This window comes from Mesoplodon densirostris, chromosome 2 (genome assembly GCF_025265405.1).
Source record: "Mesoplodon densirostris isolate mMesDen1 chromosome 2, mMesDen1 primary haplotype, whole genome shotgun sequence".
In the NCBI taxonomy this organism is placed as follows: domain Eukaryota; kingdom Metazoa; phylum Chordata; class Mammalia; order Artiodactyla; family Ziphiidae; genus Mesoplodon; species Mesoplodon densirostris.
Genome location: NC_082662.1, coordinates 97,844,572 through 97,862,481, shown reverse-complemented (window position 1 = coordinate 97,862,481; position 17,910 = coordinate 97,844,572). Strand labels below are relative to the sequence as shown.

General features: G+C 39.1%; 1 protein-coding gene across 1 annotated transcript in view; it reads right to left on the bottom strand.

Annotated features, from left to right (window-relative positions):
• The window catches only part of EEIG2 (EEIG family member 2), a 110,152-nt gene that overhangs the window by 32,246 nt on the left and 59,996 nt on the right, over positions 1–17,910 (bottom strand). The window contains exons 3-5 of the mRNA XM_060085982.1: positions 15,453–15,482; positions 10,482–10,598; positions 7,250–7,296 (exon numbers count right to left, since the gene is read on the bottom strand). Coding sequence (XP_059941965.1) covers positions 7,250–7,296; positions 10,482–10,598; positions 15,453–15,482 — 194 coding nt within the window. The remainder of the gene's footprint in view (positions 1–7,249; positions 7,297–10,481; positions 10,599–15,452; positions 15,483–17,910) is intronic.

Sequence of the window (17,910 nt, the reverse complement as noted above, 5' to 3'; positions counted from 1 at the left end):
CAAGTATCTTTTCCAACCACAATGCTATGAGACTAGATATCAATTACAGGAAAAAAATCTCTAAAAAATACAAACACATGGAGGCTACATAATATGCTACTAAATAACCAAGAGATCACTGAAGAAATCAAAGAGGAAATCAAAAAAATACCTAGAAACAAATGACAATGAAAACATGACAACCCAAAACCTATGGGATGCAGCAAAAGAAGTTCTAAGAGGCAAGTTTATAATAATACAATCCTACCTCAGGAAACAAGAAACACCTCAAATAAACAACCTAACCTTACATCTAAAGCAATCAGAGAAAGAAGAACAAGAAAACCCCAAAGTTAGCAGAAGGAAAGAAATCATAAAGAGCAGATCAGAAATAAATGAAAAAGAAATGAAGGAAACAATAGCAAAGATCAGTAAAACTAAAAGCTGGTTCTCTGAGAAGGTAAACAAAATTGATAAACCATTAGCCAGACTCATCAAGAAGAAAAGGGAGAAGACTCTAATCAACAGAACTAGAATTGAAAAAGGAGAAGTAACAACTGACACTGCAGAAATACAAAGGATCATGAGAGATTACTACAAGCAACTCTATGCCAATAAAATGGACAACCTGGAAGAAATGGACAAATTCTTAGAAAAGTACAACCTTCTGAGACTGAAGCAGGAAGAAATAGAAAATATAAACAGATCAATCACAAGCACTGAAATTGAAACTGTGATTTAAAATCTTCCAAGAAACAAAAGCCCAGGACCAGATGGCTTCACAGGTGATTTCTATCAAACATTTAGGGAAGAGCTAATGCCTATCCTTCTCAAATTCTTCCAAAATACAGCAGAGGGAGGAACACTCCCAAACTCATTCTATGAGGTCACCATCACCCTGATATCAAAACCAGACAAAGATGTCACAAAAAAAGAAATCTCCAGGCCAATATCACTGATGAATATAGATGCAAAAATCCTCAACAAAATACTAGCAAACAGAATCCAACAGCACATTAAAAGGATCATACACCATGAACAAGTGGTGTTTATCCCAGGAATGCAAGGATCATTCAATATATGCAAATCAATCAATGTGATAAACCATATTAATAAACTGAAGGAGAAAACCATATGATCATCTCAATAGATGCAGAAAAAGCTTTCGGCAAATTTCAACACCGATTTATGATAAAAACCCTCCAGAATGTAGGCACAGAGGGAACCTACCTCAACGTAATAAAGGCCATATACTACAAACCCACAGCCAACCTCGTTCTCAGTGGTGAAAAACTGAAACCATTTCCTCTAAGATCAGGAACAAGACAAGGTTGCCCACTCTCACCACTATTATTTAACATAGTTTTGGAAGTTTCAGCCACAGGAATCAGAGAAGAAAAAGAAATAAAAGGAATCCAAATCGGAAAAGAAGAAGGAAAATTGTCACTGTTTGCAGGTGACATGATACTATACATAGAGAATCCTAAAGATGCTACCAGAAAACTACTAGAGCTAATCAATGAATTTGGTAAAGTAGCAGGATAAAAAATTAATGCACAGAAATCTCTTGCATTCCTATACACTAAGGATGAAAAATCCGAAAGAGAAATTAAGGAAACACTCCCATTTACCATTGCAACAAAAGGAATAAAATACCTAGGAATAAACCTACCTAAGGAGACAAAAGACCTCTATGCAGAAAACTATAAGAAACTGATGAAAGAAATTAAAGACGATTCAAACAGATGGAGAAATATACCATGTTCTTGGATTGGAAGAACCAACATTGTGAAAATGACTATACTACCCAAAGCAATCTACAGATTCAATGCAATCCCTATCAAACTACCAAAGGCATTTTTCACAGAACTAGAACAAAAAATTTCAAAATTTGTATGGAAACACAAAAGACCCCGAATAGCCAAAGCAATCTTGAGAAAGAAAAACGGATTTGGAGGAATCAGGCTCTTAGCCTTCAGACAATACTACAAAGCTACAGTCACCAAGACAGTAAGGTACTGGCACAAAAACAGAAATATAGATCAGTGGAACAGGATAGAAAGCCCAGAAATAAACCCATGCACATATGGCCACCTTATATTTGATAAAGGAGGCAAGAATATACAATGGAGAAAAGACAGCCTCTACAATAAGTGGTGCTGGGAAAACTGGACAGCTACATGTAAAAGAATGAAATTAGAACACTCCCTAACACTATACATAAAAATAAACTCAAAATGGATGAAAGACCTAAATGTAAGGCCAGACACTAGAAAACTCTTAGAGGAAAACATAGGCAGGGCTTCCCTGGTGGCGCAGGGGTTGAGAGTCTGCCTGCCGATGCAGGGGACACGGGTTCGTGCCCCGGTCCGGGAAGATCCCACATGCCGCGGAGCGGCTAGGCCCGTGAGCCATGGCCGCTGAGCCTGTGCGTCCGGAGCCTGTGCTCTGCAACGGGAGAGGCCACAACAGTGAGAGGCCCACGTACCGCAAAAAAAAAAAAAAACCAACATAGGCAGAACACTCTATGACATAAATCACAGCAAGATCCTTTTTGACCCACCTCCTAGAGAAATGGAAATAAAAACAAAAATAAACAAATAGGACCTAATGAAACTTAACTGCTTTTGCACAGCAAAGGAAACCATAAAGAAGATGAAAAGACAACCCTCAGGAAGGGAGAAAACATGTGCAAATGACAAAGGATTTATCTCCGAAATATACAAGCAGCTCATGCAGCTCAATATCAAAAAATCAAACAACCAAATCCAAAAATGGGCAGAAGACCTAAATAGACATTTCTCCAAAGAATATATACAGATTACCAACAAACACATGAAAGGATGCTCAACATCACTAATCGTAAGAGAAGTGCAAATCAAAACTACAATGAGGTATCACCTCACACCAGTCAGAATGGCCATCATCAAAAAATCTACAAACATTAAATGCTGGAGAGGGTGTGGAGAAGAGGGAACCCTACTGCACTGTTGGTGGGAATGTAAATTGATTCAGGCCCTATGGAGAACAGCATGGAGGTTCCTTAAAAAACTAAAAATAGAACTGCCATACGACCCAGCAATCCCACTACTGGGCATGTACCCTGAGAAAACCATAATTCAAAAAGAGTCATGTACCATAATGTTTATTGCAGCTCTATTTACAATAGTCAGGATTTGGAAGCAACCTGTGTCCATCTACAGATGAATGGATAAAGAAGATGTAGCACATATATAGAATGTAATACTACTCAGCCATAAAAAGAAACAAAATTGAGTTAGTTGTAGTGAGGTGGATGGACCTAGAGTCTGTCATACAGAGTGAAGTAAGTCAGAAAGAGAAAAACAAATACCATATGCTAACACATATATATGGAATCTAAAAAAGAAAGAAAAGAAAATGGTTCTGAAGAACCTAGGGGCAGGACAAGAATAAAGACGCAGACATAGAGAATGGACTTGAGGGCACGGGGAGGGGGAAGGGTAAGCTGGGACGAAGTAAGAGAGTGGCATGGACATATATATACTACCAAATGTTAAAGAGATAGCTAGTCGGAAGCACCCACATAGCACAGGGAGATCAGCTCGGTGCTTTGTGACCGCCTAGAGGGGTGGGATAGGGAGGGTGAGCGGGAGACGCAAGAGGGAGGAGATATGGGTATATATGTATATGTATAGCTGATTCATTTTGTTATAAAGCAGAAACTAACACACCACTGTAAAGCAATTATACTCCAATAAAGATGTTTAAAAAAAAACCCCAAAACGGCACAGTCCAAAAGGAAAGGAAGGGATGGGTAATATGTTATATGAAGATGTGCTGATATATGTGCATGTCTAGGAAAGGAGAAGGCTAACATGTGATATCCTGTTTGTTAAAAGTAATAAAAATAGCAACGTTTACAAAAAAAGTCTTTGTCTATAAGTATAATCTCTAGATTATCAGAATTACATTTGTGGAGATAATACAGGACATAAGATAATCTACTTTTTGAGCTCTGCAGTATTTGAGTTTCACAGAGAGATAAAATGGCAGAGAAAGTGCCAGAAAGGGAACATTCATAAAAAGCTCCTAAGAAGGAATGACGAATACATTTTCTTCTACTAAATTTTAATGCTCATTTTCACATTTCACCCTAAACATATTCCACTAGGAAAACATATTGTTACCTAAGAAACCAAAAATTGTTTACTCTCAAAAGAGCAGGAAATAAAGAAAGAAGCCAGGAAATTATGGTTTGAGAGAACACAGCACAGGAAGGCTAAGTTTTACGAAAATGCATAATTTTAATCAAGAATTGATTTGTGTTAAATATATATATTTTCATCTTTATAAAATAGTATGTAAATAAAGAACTACATGGATGTTGCTATATGGAAGTTCATGCATAGGGAATTAATTGTTTTCTTTTCTAGATGTATTTTTTTCTCAGATATTTAAATGATATCTGATTAACTATTTTTTGGTATAAACTTATTTATTTATTTATTTTTGGCTGCGTTGGGTCTTCGTTGCTGTGTGTGGGCTTTCTCTAGTTGTGGTGAGCGGGGGCTACTCTTCTTTGCGGTGCGCGGGCTTCTCATTGCTGTGGCTTCTCTTGTTGCGGAGCACGGGCTCTAAGTGCGTGGACTTCAGTAGTTGTGGCACGCAGGCTCAGTAGCTGTGGCTCGCGGGCTCTAGAGCACAGGCTCAGTAGTTGTGGCGCATGGGATTAGTTGCTCCGCGGCATGTGGGATATTCCTGGACCTAACCCGTGTCCCCTGCACTGGCAGGCGGATTCTTAACCACTGTGCCAACAGGGAAGTCCCTTTCATTTTTAACTATTAAGTGTCTTCAAGATTGCTGACAGGCATCCTACTGCCTTTTCCCATTCAGCTCACTCTCTTGCTCTCTGAGAAGACTTTTACACATTTTTCCTCTTTGCTCAAACCCCCACCTCCATCTTTCCCATCCTCGCTCTTCAATGATTACCTCGTTTCCTGTATCACTAAGAAAAGGAGCAATTTGAAAATAGCTTCTATATGTTTCCACTTCTCATATATATGCATCTGTATCCACACTCTCTGCCTTCATCCCTCTTGACCATCCAAGGACACTGTTCTAGCAATTGGCCCTTTTGTCTTCTGCACCACATTTCTCCTTATCTACTGGACCGTTCATATCAGGATACAAGTATGCTGTGCTATCTCCCATCTTAAAAAAAAAAAAGATAAAAAGCTGCCCTTAACCCCACATCCTCTTTTTATTTATGACCCTGTTTTTCTGTTCCTTTTTTGTAGCAAAATTCCTCATAAGAATTGTTTATACTCACTGTCTCCAATTTTTCTCCTCCAAAACTTTCTTTAACCCACTCCAATGTGGCCGTAGTCTAAAAGCTTTCCACCAGTGCTTGTCAGAGTCACCAGTGGTCTCTATACCGCAAAATCCATAGGTCAATTCTCAGCCCACGTCTTCCGTGACCTAATTCTGTAGTGTGTGGCACAGCTGATTACTCCGTCCTTTTTGAAACACACTCTTTCCCTGGTTTCAGGACAGTAGTCTCCTTCGGTTCCTTCCTCCTATCTTACTGGTTGCTCCTTTGCTGGTTCTTCCCTATCTCACTGACCTCTAACATGCGGGAGTGTCCCACACCTCAGTCTGTGGTCCTTTTCTTTATTTATACCCATTCCCTGTAGGTCATTTAATCAAAGCTCATGGCTTTAACCAGTACCAATGTGCTGATGATGTCATGATTTCCAAATTTATATCTCCAGTCTGGGCCTCCCCACTGAACCCTACAGTGATATATCCAGCTGCCTACTCAAAATGCCTGGCTGGATGTTAAATAGACATCTCAAACTTAACATGTCTGATACCCAAGCTCCCAACCTTTTCCTCTTGTAGGCTCTCTCATTTCAATAAATTTACACCATTCTTTACTCAGGCCCAGAACCTTGGATTACAAAACAGCCTCCTAACTCATCTACCTATTTCTGCCCTTGGCCCCTTCATTGCTCCCACAGATTGTCTATTCTCTACCTAGCAGCCAGAAGTTTGATAATTTTACATTTACTCCTGTTTTAAACCCGCCAGTAGCATGTTTTTTTTTTTTTTGGCTGCGCCGTGCGGCACATGGGATCTTAGTTCCCTGACCCAGGATCCAAGCCGGGCCCCGGCAGTGGAAGCATGGAGTCCTATCCACTGGACTGTCAGGGAATTCCCAACACTCCAGTAGCTTTTTATCTCACTCAGATTATAAGCGGCCTATGAGACTATTACTATAATGGCCTACAAGATCCTTTATCATCTGGTCTCATCTCTTATCACCCTCCTCTTCACCCACTCTGCTCTAGACACACTGGTCTCCTGGCAGTTACCTGAACATGCCAAACACCCACCTCTCTCAAGGCCTTTGTCCTTGTTACCGCTGTCTCAAATGCTCTTTCCCCAAATATCTGCATGGCTTGCTTCCTACCTCCCTCAGGTCTCTGCTCAAATATCACCTTTACCAGGAAGGACGTCCTTGACTATATAAAACAGCAATACTTCTCGCACCATGCCTCTCCTACCCTGCTTTGTTTTTCTCCAAAGCATTCATAACTATCTTTATAGTGTATATTTACTTGTTAGCTTGTTGTTTGTTTTCCTCTTAGAGTACAAACTCCAAGATGTCAGGGACTTGATCTATTTTTTTCACTGCTGTTTCTCTAGTGCAGCGGTCCCCTACCTTTTTGGCACCAGGGACCTGTTTCCTGGAAGACAATTTTTCCATGGACAGGGGTGGGAGGGTGGGGGGTTCAGGTGGTAATGTGAGTGATGGGGAGCGATGGGGAGCGGCAGATGAAGTTTCGCTGGCTTGTCCGTCACTCACCTCCTGCTGTGCGGCCCAGTTCCTAACAGGCTGCTGACCGGTACCGGTCCACGGCCCGGGGGTTGGGGACCCCTGCTCTAGTGTCTATAGATTAGGGCCTAGCACATGGCACTTAATAGGCATTTATTGAAGAAATGACAAATCCACAGAGATCAAATTAAAAAGTTAAATCTGTATAATTTCACCCAAAACCTGAAGATGACAAAAGACCCATGGCTTAAATAATTTAGAGCATGGAGAGTTTGTTTGGTAATAAGTAATAGTAACTTCTGTGAGGGTCAGGTCAGTCTCCTAAAAGAGGAACTATTCCTTCACTGGTATTAGCCTACAAACACTACATAATATGAATGTGAAAATTTAAACAAATAAATCACTATTAAACTTTCAGACAAATAACTCATTTACTGAGCATCAACTTACGTTTTAAAACATGGGTCACCAGACATCAGTTGCATACTGATTAAAACCTAAACATAAGAAAAAGAAATATTGTAATTATAAAAATCTTGAGAGGAGAAGCCACATTCTGCTAATCTATGCACCTTCCAAATCACCTAGTCCAGTATTTCCTATTTATAAATAAAATGATTACTGAATTGGGTTATATCCAATATTGAATTGCTGCTTTATACAGACATAGGTTAAAAATCATTTTTAACATTAACAACTTTGTCACTGCAAAAATAAGAGTGGAAAAGATGGAAACAAAACAAAAAAAGCAAGGGCTTCACCAGTAACAATCTTCTGGGTGTGTGCTGTTCTGGTCTATTTTATCTGTCTTTCCTCCCAGACTCCTTTGGTGTTTAAGTGTCTGGAATGTTTTCCTCCAACATGTTTGCCATAATGATGCTTTCAGGGGTGCCTGCTGGTGGCCTGTAAGAGTAGAATGCTTCTGGCCTTTGCTCTAGCTTTGGACAAGAATGAATGAATGAATTTATTTTTTAATCATTCATGATTTTATTCATTCATGAAGCAATTATAATATTTTGTAAAGATCAGGCTTTGAAATATCTGATCTTCCTGACACCCTGAGCTATTCAAGACCTTTCACCCACAGGATCCTTTCCTCTGGAGGATCTCTGTATGTGTTTATCCTGAAGATTAAATGCTTAATTCAAGTCTCCACATACCTATCAGCAGCATCTGAAATATGAAATGCACAGGGTTATCTATGCAGTCCCTCATTCTAAGAAGCTAAAGAATAAAAGGACTCAATATCTGGAGAAATGTGAACTCTCATACACTCTGCTAATGGGAATGTAAAATGTTTCAGCCACCTGAAAACCAGTCAGGTAGCTCTGCAAAAGGTTAAAAGCAGAGTTACCATGTGACCCAAGAATTCTGCTCCAAGAGTACTTACTCTTGGATATATGCCCAAGAGAAAAGAAAATATATGCCCACAATGAAACTTGTATATGAATGTCCAGAGCAGCATTGTTCATAATAGCTAAAAAATGAAAACAACAAGCCAAATGACCATTAACTGATGAATAAATAAAATGTGGTATAGCCATACAATGGAATATTACTTAGCCACAAAAAGGAGTGTAGTACTGACACATGCTACATCATGGATGAACCTTGAAAACATTATGAGAAGTTTAGAGAAGCCAGACACAAAACATTACATATTCTATAATCCCATTTATAGGAAATGTTCGGAATAGGTAAATCCATAGACAGAGAGTAGATTAGTGGTTGTTTAGGCTGGGGGGAAGGGAGGAGAGTTGGGGGAAAGTGGGAAGTGACTGCTATTGTGCACATACGAGGTTTCTTTTTTGGGGTGATGAAGATGTTCTAAAATTGATTATGGCAATAGTTGGACACACCTATGAATATACTAAAAACCATTCAACTGTGTACCTTAACTGAGTGAAATGTATGGTAAATGAATCATAGCTCAATAAAGCTATAAAAATTTAGAAGTACTCAATGTCCTTCTCTATCTACCAAATGGATCAGCTTCTCTCTCAAGGTACTTACTATGTGACTTTAACTAATGCTCTTGCCACCTTCTAGAAAGGAGTTAGCATCTGTAGAACATCCACCCTGCCCCAGAGTATACTAGGCTCTGTGAGGATACTACTGCAAACACATTCTGGGAAACCTACCAGGCCAAGACCTTTTAGAGAAGGTCTCTGGAAACAGCCTCCCCAACCTCCCAGATTCTGCTGACGTCATCGCAAGCCAATGCCACTTAGCAGCTGAAGTTCTAGGGAGGGCAGGGAAGCCGTGAGTAAGCACAAGAAGTTGGTCTACAGACAGAATGATAATGCAGAGAGCCAAGAACAGTCCCTGAGAGGCCTAGAAAGCTCCTTTAGTTCCTGGGAGTTCAGGTCTTGTTGTTAACTTCCCACCCTAGGGCTCTATGAAACATCCTTGTGTTTGAACTAAAGTTCTCTTTTACATGAGCTAACCTGAGGGATTTCTATTCCATACAACTAGTGTTGGCAAAATTACATACAGTAACTCATTTAGGCCTCAAGAACAGGTCCATGGGGCAAGTACTGAAATTCCCTTTTTACAGAGGAGGAAACAGTGGGGCAGAGGTGAAGTGCTTACACAGGGCTCCAGAGATCTAAGAACAAACACAGAGCCCTGACACCATAATCCACGCTCCTGCTACGTGGCTGGGGTTATGCTCCTTAAGCTCCCTAAACCTCTGGCTACTCAAAAAATTCTGATTGAATGAATGAATGAATACGTAGAGTACTATTATTCAGAAATGGTATATTTTTGTTGGACCAGAATTTAAAGCTTTGCTAATGTTTTCTGAAATGCTGCTATTCTCTAGGTGCTGATTGCCTTTTAAGAATCAGCCATAGGATCTTATTGTGTTCTGGGAATAATAATGATAATGGTAATAGTAACAAAAACCTTAACAGTAGTCATGAATTAAGAATCTATTAAGTGCCAGGCATAAGCTAAGTGGGTTTGAAAACTGTTAGATATAGGGTAATTCTTTTGTCCACTAACTTCTGACCATTCAGTTTTTTTTTTTTTTTTTTGGACCATTCAGTTTTTATTCAGGATTATTTTCCTTTCTTATCACGAGATAACTTACCATAATGGGGTAAACCTAACTAAAACACAGCAAAAGGTTTATCCAGTGAGTTTTACCAGATGCAAAGTACCTTACAAACATTTTCTCTACTGGTTTCATTTAATACTCCAGCTCTCTGAAGTGTGTATTCCCTCTGGGTTCACCAGAATACATGGCTCCTGAAGGTACTTGGAAACAGTAGGGCAGATGCCCAAAGTGAATTTCACTTGTTGCGAGAGAACCCAGTGACTTCTATGTGCCCACCACAGCTGCTTTGGAAATCACCTCTTGGGAGCTATACGCATATTGTAAGGTATTCATTTACGATGCTCCTTCCCTTCCACTCATTGAGCCCTTATGCTGTAGTGGTTGTGTGTACTCTTCCCTGAATGTTTACAGCACCATGTGATCATGAAGGTGAACATTTGTTACTTTTCAGTGCTTCTGTGATTTGGATAGTTTTTTCTTCTACATGGTGAGTATTTCAGTGGTATGTCCAGCTTATGATCTCAATACTGATTCCCATCCTGCCCTTGACAGTATATACCTATGATTATTTAAAGGCAGAGAATCTCATTTGTTGACATGTAAGTCTAGAAACGTGCTTACTTTAAGAATGGAATTATCCTGTCTTGTATTTTTGGTATCATAGCCTTCCAGTAAACAGCGACGAGTGGTATTTCCTGATCCAGCAAACTCTGCCAGGTTTAGATCTGCAAAGCCCAGCTATGAAAAGAAAGATAATTATATTAATAGAATATTAATATTATCTTTAAAATAAACATTCAACCCATGCTCTAGCCAAGTGGTCTCAAACTTCAGTTATTTGCAGTTTTTGCCAACTTAACAACACCTGTTCTATTCTTTGCTTAATATTGGGTTGGCCAAAAAGCTTCTTCAATTAATGAATACGTTGTTCAATCAAGCTCTTGGTGAAAATGAAAAATGTGTCTTTTTACTTAAAACCGAGTGAACTTTTTGGCCACCCCAATGTGTCTTAAAAAATTGGCTCCCTTTTTGCAAAAATGTACCACCTATTCTACTCTTGTCTTAAGCAATATGATCTCTGAAATCACGTATTTGACTGCTAAATGTATTTTTCTGTACACATTAAAATATATAACTTAAGGTAAAAATAATGCATATTAAACAACTGAAATCACTGGAAGTTAGCAGTGGTGCTCACACCGCTCTATGGGAAATACTAGCAGACCAATCATGGTCATTTGCACACACATAGAGAAAACCAGTCAGACTCTCCTCTCCCTGTTCTGGTCTGGCTCTATTCCCAGTTAACCACTGGTGACTGCAGATAGCTGCAGGTTATTAAGTTCTCACTGCCCACCCAAGAGCGAAACGATTTAAGTGTATCACATACTTCCTTTGGTACAAGCACCTCCTCCTTTACCACCTTCCACAACATTTGCCTTGCTGGTCCCCCTTGAGCTGAATCTCTCTTTATGAAGCCTTCTTCCTTCCTTCCCCACACCAACCTTCTCTGCTGTTACCCAGAAGCTCAGCTCAAACGCATTCCTCCCTCTTATTACTACTCGGGTTTGGTCCCCATTTTCTGCAGCTACCAAACATTACCCTATGGTCTTTCCTCTGATGTTGCTCAACCCTATTTCTCATTTCCAAGTGGTACAAAAAAATCACTCCTTTATATCACTATTTTTTGAACAGTCTATTCTATATGACTAAGTGTATACAGTCTTTTATTAACAAAAAATGTTTTGAGCTTGCAAGTACATCTCCCTGAATATATAATAAAAAGTATTATACACGTCAAACCCTGCTTGATTTTAAGTTGAGTGCCATGATTTTAAGTTGCCTGCTTTAATGCTTTAAAACATGCAGTGAAGAACATATGAATGGCATTTAAGATGAAGATTTTTATTGTAGGATGGAGCATTATTTTAGTGCTTTTTAATTGGTATAAGAAGAATGAAGAATAAGAACTTAAGAGACCAGTTGAAGGACCACAATCTCCAAAAGCAGTAAGTCAGGAACATATCAAGCCACAGGTAATATCTACCTAATCTTCACATGATTACTCTGGTCTTACTGCCTCTTTTAGGGGTCCAAGAGATCAGCAAAAAGCCTGGATATGTCCAGGGCAAAGCCACATCCAAATGAACATGGGAAGACTCCTGTGGCTGTGTGATCACACGTCATCCACATGCCTTATTTCATACATTATCCTTTCTCTTTGAACCTCCAATACCTTTTCCATCCACACTCTTTGCTGATGCCTTGCTTCCTATTTCACTCAGAAATAAAAGCAATCAAAAGAGCATTCAACTTCCACAAGCTCTTATCACCAGCCACATCCACTCGCCTACCTGAATCTGTGCCCACATATTTATCTTCCCACTTACTGTAAGTGAGCTGGCTGTGCTCCCATCCAAGGCCAACCACTCTCCTCTCGCCTACTCAAGTTCATCACTTCAGGGATTCTTCCCTCTCTATGGATCACATCCAGAACACAAACATGCTGGATTTTCTCCCATCTTAATGAACAAAAGAAAACAAAACCTCATGCCATACCCCTCTCCAGTCTACTGTAATATTCTTCTGCTCCCCTTTGGAGCAAGACTCCTCGAAAGACTTGTCTATATCGACTGTTTCTGATTCCTCTGTCCATGGCCACGTCGTCAACTTCATTTCCCCCTCTCCTCCTCATCCAGTCTTCCAGCGACAAGGTCCTTTTCCTTGAAAAATGCCACGATCACCTCAAGGCCTTTAGCACTTACTGTTCTTTTGTCTGATACATTCTCTCTTAGATTTTCTCACAGCTTTCTTCCTCACTGCATTAGAGTCTATGTTCAAATGTCATCTCTCTAAAGGGGCCTCCCCTGACCATTCTAGAACATGCCTGGCTCCCCCCTCCCCTCCCCTGTAGCTGGCACTGTCTACCCCTTATCTGCTTTATTTTTCTTAGTAGTTATCATCACATCATGTATATACACATTTCATATTTATTTTATTGTCTGTCCCCCTCCCTCAACTCCCCATTAGAATGTAAGCTCCCCAAAGTCAGGGATTTTTGTCTGTTTTGTTTACTGCTGTATCTCTAATACTTAAAATAGTGGCAGGAACAATGCTTGGCACATGGTAGGCAGTTAACACGTATTTTCTGAATAAAAAACAGCCCTTTGGCTTACCATCCACTGTTGGAATGTTGGTATTACAGTCACTAAGCATAAAGCAAGTATTTTAAAAAAAGAATCTGGTCAGTCCCCATTAAGAAAGCATGCTAAGGTCAACATTTACTGAGCACTTTTTATGTGCCAGGCCCTGCTTTAAATACTGGAAAACAGTGATGAACAGGACCGATAAGAAGCATCTTGCAAGAGCTTACATTGTAATGAGGTACAAGAGAGTCCATATTTCCTTATGATTTTCTCGTTGGTTTCACTGAGATAACTGTCTCAATAAAATGGCATATATATATATGTGTGTGTGTATATATATATATATATATATATATATATATATATATAAATTGTAGGTATAACTGTGGTAGAGCTTCCTTCAATTGGCAAATAATTTTGAGCACCTTCATTCCAGATAATGTTAGGTATTAAGAATGTATATTATTCCTATTCTCAAGGAACTCATAGTTTAATAAGGGAAGATAGAAAAGGAAATAAATTCCTATAAAAAAGTATAAGTGCTGTGATAAAGGAAGGCACAATTACAAGAGAGGAAAATAAAATTTCTCAGTGGGGAGGGATGACTAAGTTGAGTTTTTAATGATACATGAGTCAACAGAAGCACATGCATGGCAGGGAAAACATCAAGTCACAAGGCAATAAGGCTAAAACAGCATGGCACCCTCCAGGAATGTTCTCTGGGCAGTATGTCTGAAGCATAAGGATGAGTGAGTGAGTGGGTGAGTGTGCAGATAGATGATTTGCAAACCAAGATGGGTCCAATATGCTAGGTTAAAGACTTTTCATTTCATTTTCCTTTACAGGCAATAGAGAGCTGCTGAAGGACTAAAAGTGGGGAAAGGATATGATCATCATTGAATTTCAGAACAATCCCTCTGGCAATAATATAGAGGATGAACTGGTGGGAGGCGACAGAGGCAGAGAAAAGATAGGAGGCCAATGCAGGTTTTAAATAAGAAATAATGAAGGCATAACCTAGGGCAGTGGTCTTGGGACTGGAGAGAAGAGATGGTTTCAAAAGCTTTTTAGAAGGGAGAAATCAAGATCTGTCAGTCAAAGCAGACCGTTTTTTGCCTACCCACCATTCAATGCCCTGATATTCCTTGCTAGCAAGTCCTGATTTTATTCAAGTGTCCACTCTTAGCTCATCCATGTACACAAGGAAAGTAACCCAACCTCTAGCTGACTGTTAAATTGTGATTAGTCTAAGCTAACCATGGCAATCCATTCCTACTGCCCATGACTAGTTTAGGAGTGGGCATATGATCCAGTTGTGTCCAATCAAAGGTACAGGGAAATCCTCTGGGGGCCATGTAGGAAAAGTTTTCTCACTTGAAAAAGTCATAAATGGGGAAGCAGCTGGGCTTTGTCATATGTGAATGTGTTGACTAAAACTTGAGCAGCTAGCCACCTCCCGACCATGAAGGGAGTTAGCCAAGGACAAAGCCATCACATAGAGAATGTAAGAAAAAAAAGAGAAAAGTAACATGGATTCTTGATGATGTTCTTTAGTCAGTGGATTAACCAATCCTGGAGCAGCTCTATCTCACATCTATAGCTCTATATCATATCTACCTGTTTTGTGAGATTAAAAAAATATCTAGGTGAGGAGGGTTTTCTGTTACTCTTTGGTACATAAAGAGCATCCTAACTGATATTGCAGCCAACTAGTTTTAGAGGGGTAGGTAGATTTGATAGTTGAAACTAGTGCCCTGGTTCTTGGCTTAGATGCTTAGATGACTAGACTGATGGAGCTACCATCACAGAGAAATACAAGAGGAGTACGTGGGGAGTTCCCTGGTGGCCTAGTGGTTAGGATTCCGGGCTTTCACTACCGTGGCCCAGGTTCAATCCCTGGTCAGGGAACTGAGATCCTTCAAGTGACACAGCGTGGCCAAAAAAAAAAAAAAAAGTGATTTAGAGATTAAAGAGGTTTAGAAATAAAAGAGTTGGGTTTCTGGTAGTATTATTAATTACTAATTCCTTCTATCCAGCAAAAAAAGTGAGCACATTCATTAGTAATTCCATACAGCTAGTAAAAGTATAAAGGACAGTAGTGATCATGTATACAGAGTGCTAAGAGAGCACAGAGGGCAAGTCCTATTCCACTGGGGGTTGGGTGGGACTGAGAATACTTCCCAAGGGAAACTGAATTAACAGTTGCTATTGTTTAATGCAAACCAGAGACTGTCTCCTAGTAAGGAAACTGAAACTTAAGAATAACATCCCATAATCAACATTCAGAAAGAATATGCCTATAATTTATTGTTGGATCCAACTATTCAATCTCGGAGTTGCTTTATTTAAAAATAGCCAAGCTTAAACAGCAATTAGAAAAGCAAACCATTTAGTTTTTAAGCTTATAAATAGCAAAGTCCAAAGGCGTTAAAGAACACCAACTTACCTTTGCATAAGTTTTTCCACCTTTTAATTCCTGTCAAAGATAAAAAACACTATAAGGATATCATATGACTAAAGATTTAAAATTAAATATATGTAAAATAATTTTGAGGTAGATATTTACAGACTAGCAAATACAGAGTAAAATTCTGATGATCTTAAATCCAACTGTTTGGATGTCCCCTGCCCCCATGAAAATAACCAGAATTTTTATTTAGAATTTAACTTAAATCTGAAGGAGACAAATGGTGAGAAGACAAGCTAATATTTAATCTATTTGCTGAAGAAGAAACTGCCAAAAATGTCCTGGACACATTGCAAGAACATGAATCACCAAAGAAAGGTTAAATTAATTTCTGAGTTAAGCATATTAATAATATATTGTACAAAGATTTCAACAAGAGTTGAAACCCCCGCCCCAGAGACAACCACTGTTATCAATTTTTAGGAACTGTCCAAAAGATGTGTATATACATTTCTGCTTTACTCAAATGATAGCACACTACATATACTGTTCTATACCTTACTTTTTCCACTTAATATATATGGCATTGTTCTATGGTAATATAGTAGAAACTCCCTTATCTAATTCTTATCTAAGTGAAGGAGACTGGCAAAAGTGAAAAGTAAAAAAAAAAAAAAAAAAAAAAAAAATGTATATATATATATATATATATATATATCTTAACATTTTACTTTAAAATATATAACTACATTAATTTGCCAAATCCCTCAATTTAGGACATCACACAGATGCAAGAATTAAGTGTAAAACACTTAGAACACTGCTTAGCACACAGTATATGTACTCTGTATTATGTGTTTGCCATTAAAATTAGGGCCAAATTCTCCTCTCCTCACTTTTTTTTTTCTAGTGGGTTTTTTTCCTTTATTTGTTTACAAAATACATGCTTATAGAAAATTAAAACATTATAGAAATATATAAAGCCAATCATGAAAGTTCTCCCATAATCCCACTCTCACAAAGCCACTGATAACAATGTGGTGTTACTTCTCCATTATTTATTTATTTTTTTTTGTGGCACGTGGGCCTCTCACTGTTGTGGCCTCTCCCGTTGCGGAGCACAGGCTCCGGATGCGCAGGCTCAGCAGCCATGGCTCACGGGCCCAGCCGCTCCGCGGCATGTGGGATCTTCCCAGACCGGGGCATGAACCCAAGTCCCCTGCATCGGCAGGCGGACTCTCAACCACTGCGCCACCAGGGAAGCCCCATTATTTTTTAGAACATTAACAAGTTACTCTACCAAAAAAAAAATGCTTGGACAGCTTCCTTTTTTATGTAAGAGTAAAATTTGGACATGTTATTCCAGAGATATTTCTCACTCTTAATGGAGAGAAACTACATGAAGATACCATAATCTATTATACCAGTCCCTTATTGTTAGGACATCTGGGCTAGTTTTAATTAAAGACAAAGGTGAAATAAATTTGCTGTGTACAGTTGTCAGATTATTCCCATTAGGCAGTTTCCTAGTAATTTCATTCCTAATGAAGAGTTAGCCAAAGATTCCAAGCATCTTCAGTATATTCTGGAAAACTACCCTCCTAAAGGTTGTAACAACTACACTCCCACCTACAGCATGTAAGATGGGATATGTATATTTGGAAATGTTTATTCAAAATTATGGTATAATTTCTTAATTTGAAACAAATTTTAAACTGATTGTTCCTGTAATTTTGTTTTCTAACTATAGAAAGTGAAGTGTGACAAATTTTCTTGCCTGATAGGGAATCAGGATGCTAAGGACAGGGTTTGTAAAACTCAGTATATGCCAGAAAGAGGCACAGGCATCAGAAACTTAAGTTAACACTTTTCTATGAAGTCTTCATAAAAGACTGCAGCCCTTGCTATAGCTTCACATATGTCCATTGGTATCTCCAGTTATTTCTCCAGGGCTTGATACCTATATTGGTAACCTACTGCTTGTGGAATACAATCGAAACTCAAAACATAAGCTTTCCCTGCCACCACCAGCTGTTCTCATTCAACTGCAGCAGACAACTCTCTACTCCTGGGACACACACCTCTCACATGTCTGGTTTGTCACTTCACACCTCATTTTAGAGTACCCTTTTTCTTCTCTGACCTCTCTCAAGGCTCAGCTCAAACACCACTGACTCTGATGAAGTCTTCCATAATCCTTCTCAGGGAAAATAAATGGGCTTTTCCTCTGTGTTATCCTGGCTTTTTGCTGGTACCTCTATGACAGCATTTCTGTAATAAGGTACTGAAGTGGAAGTCTTAAAGCAGTGGTCCCCAACCTTTTTGGCACCAGGGACCAGTTTCATGGAAGACAATTTTTCCATGGACTGGGGCTGGGGGGGGGGGGATGGTTTCGGGATGATTCAAGTGCATTACGTTTATTGTGCACTTTATTTCTATTATTGTTACATTGTAATATATAATGAAATAATTATACAACTCACCATAATGCAGAATC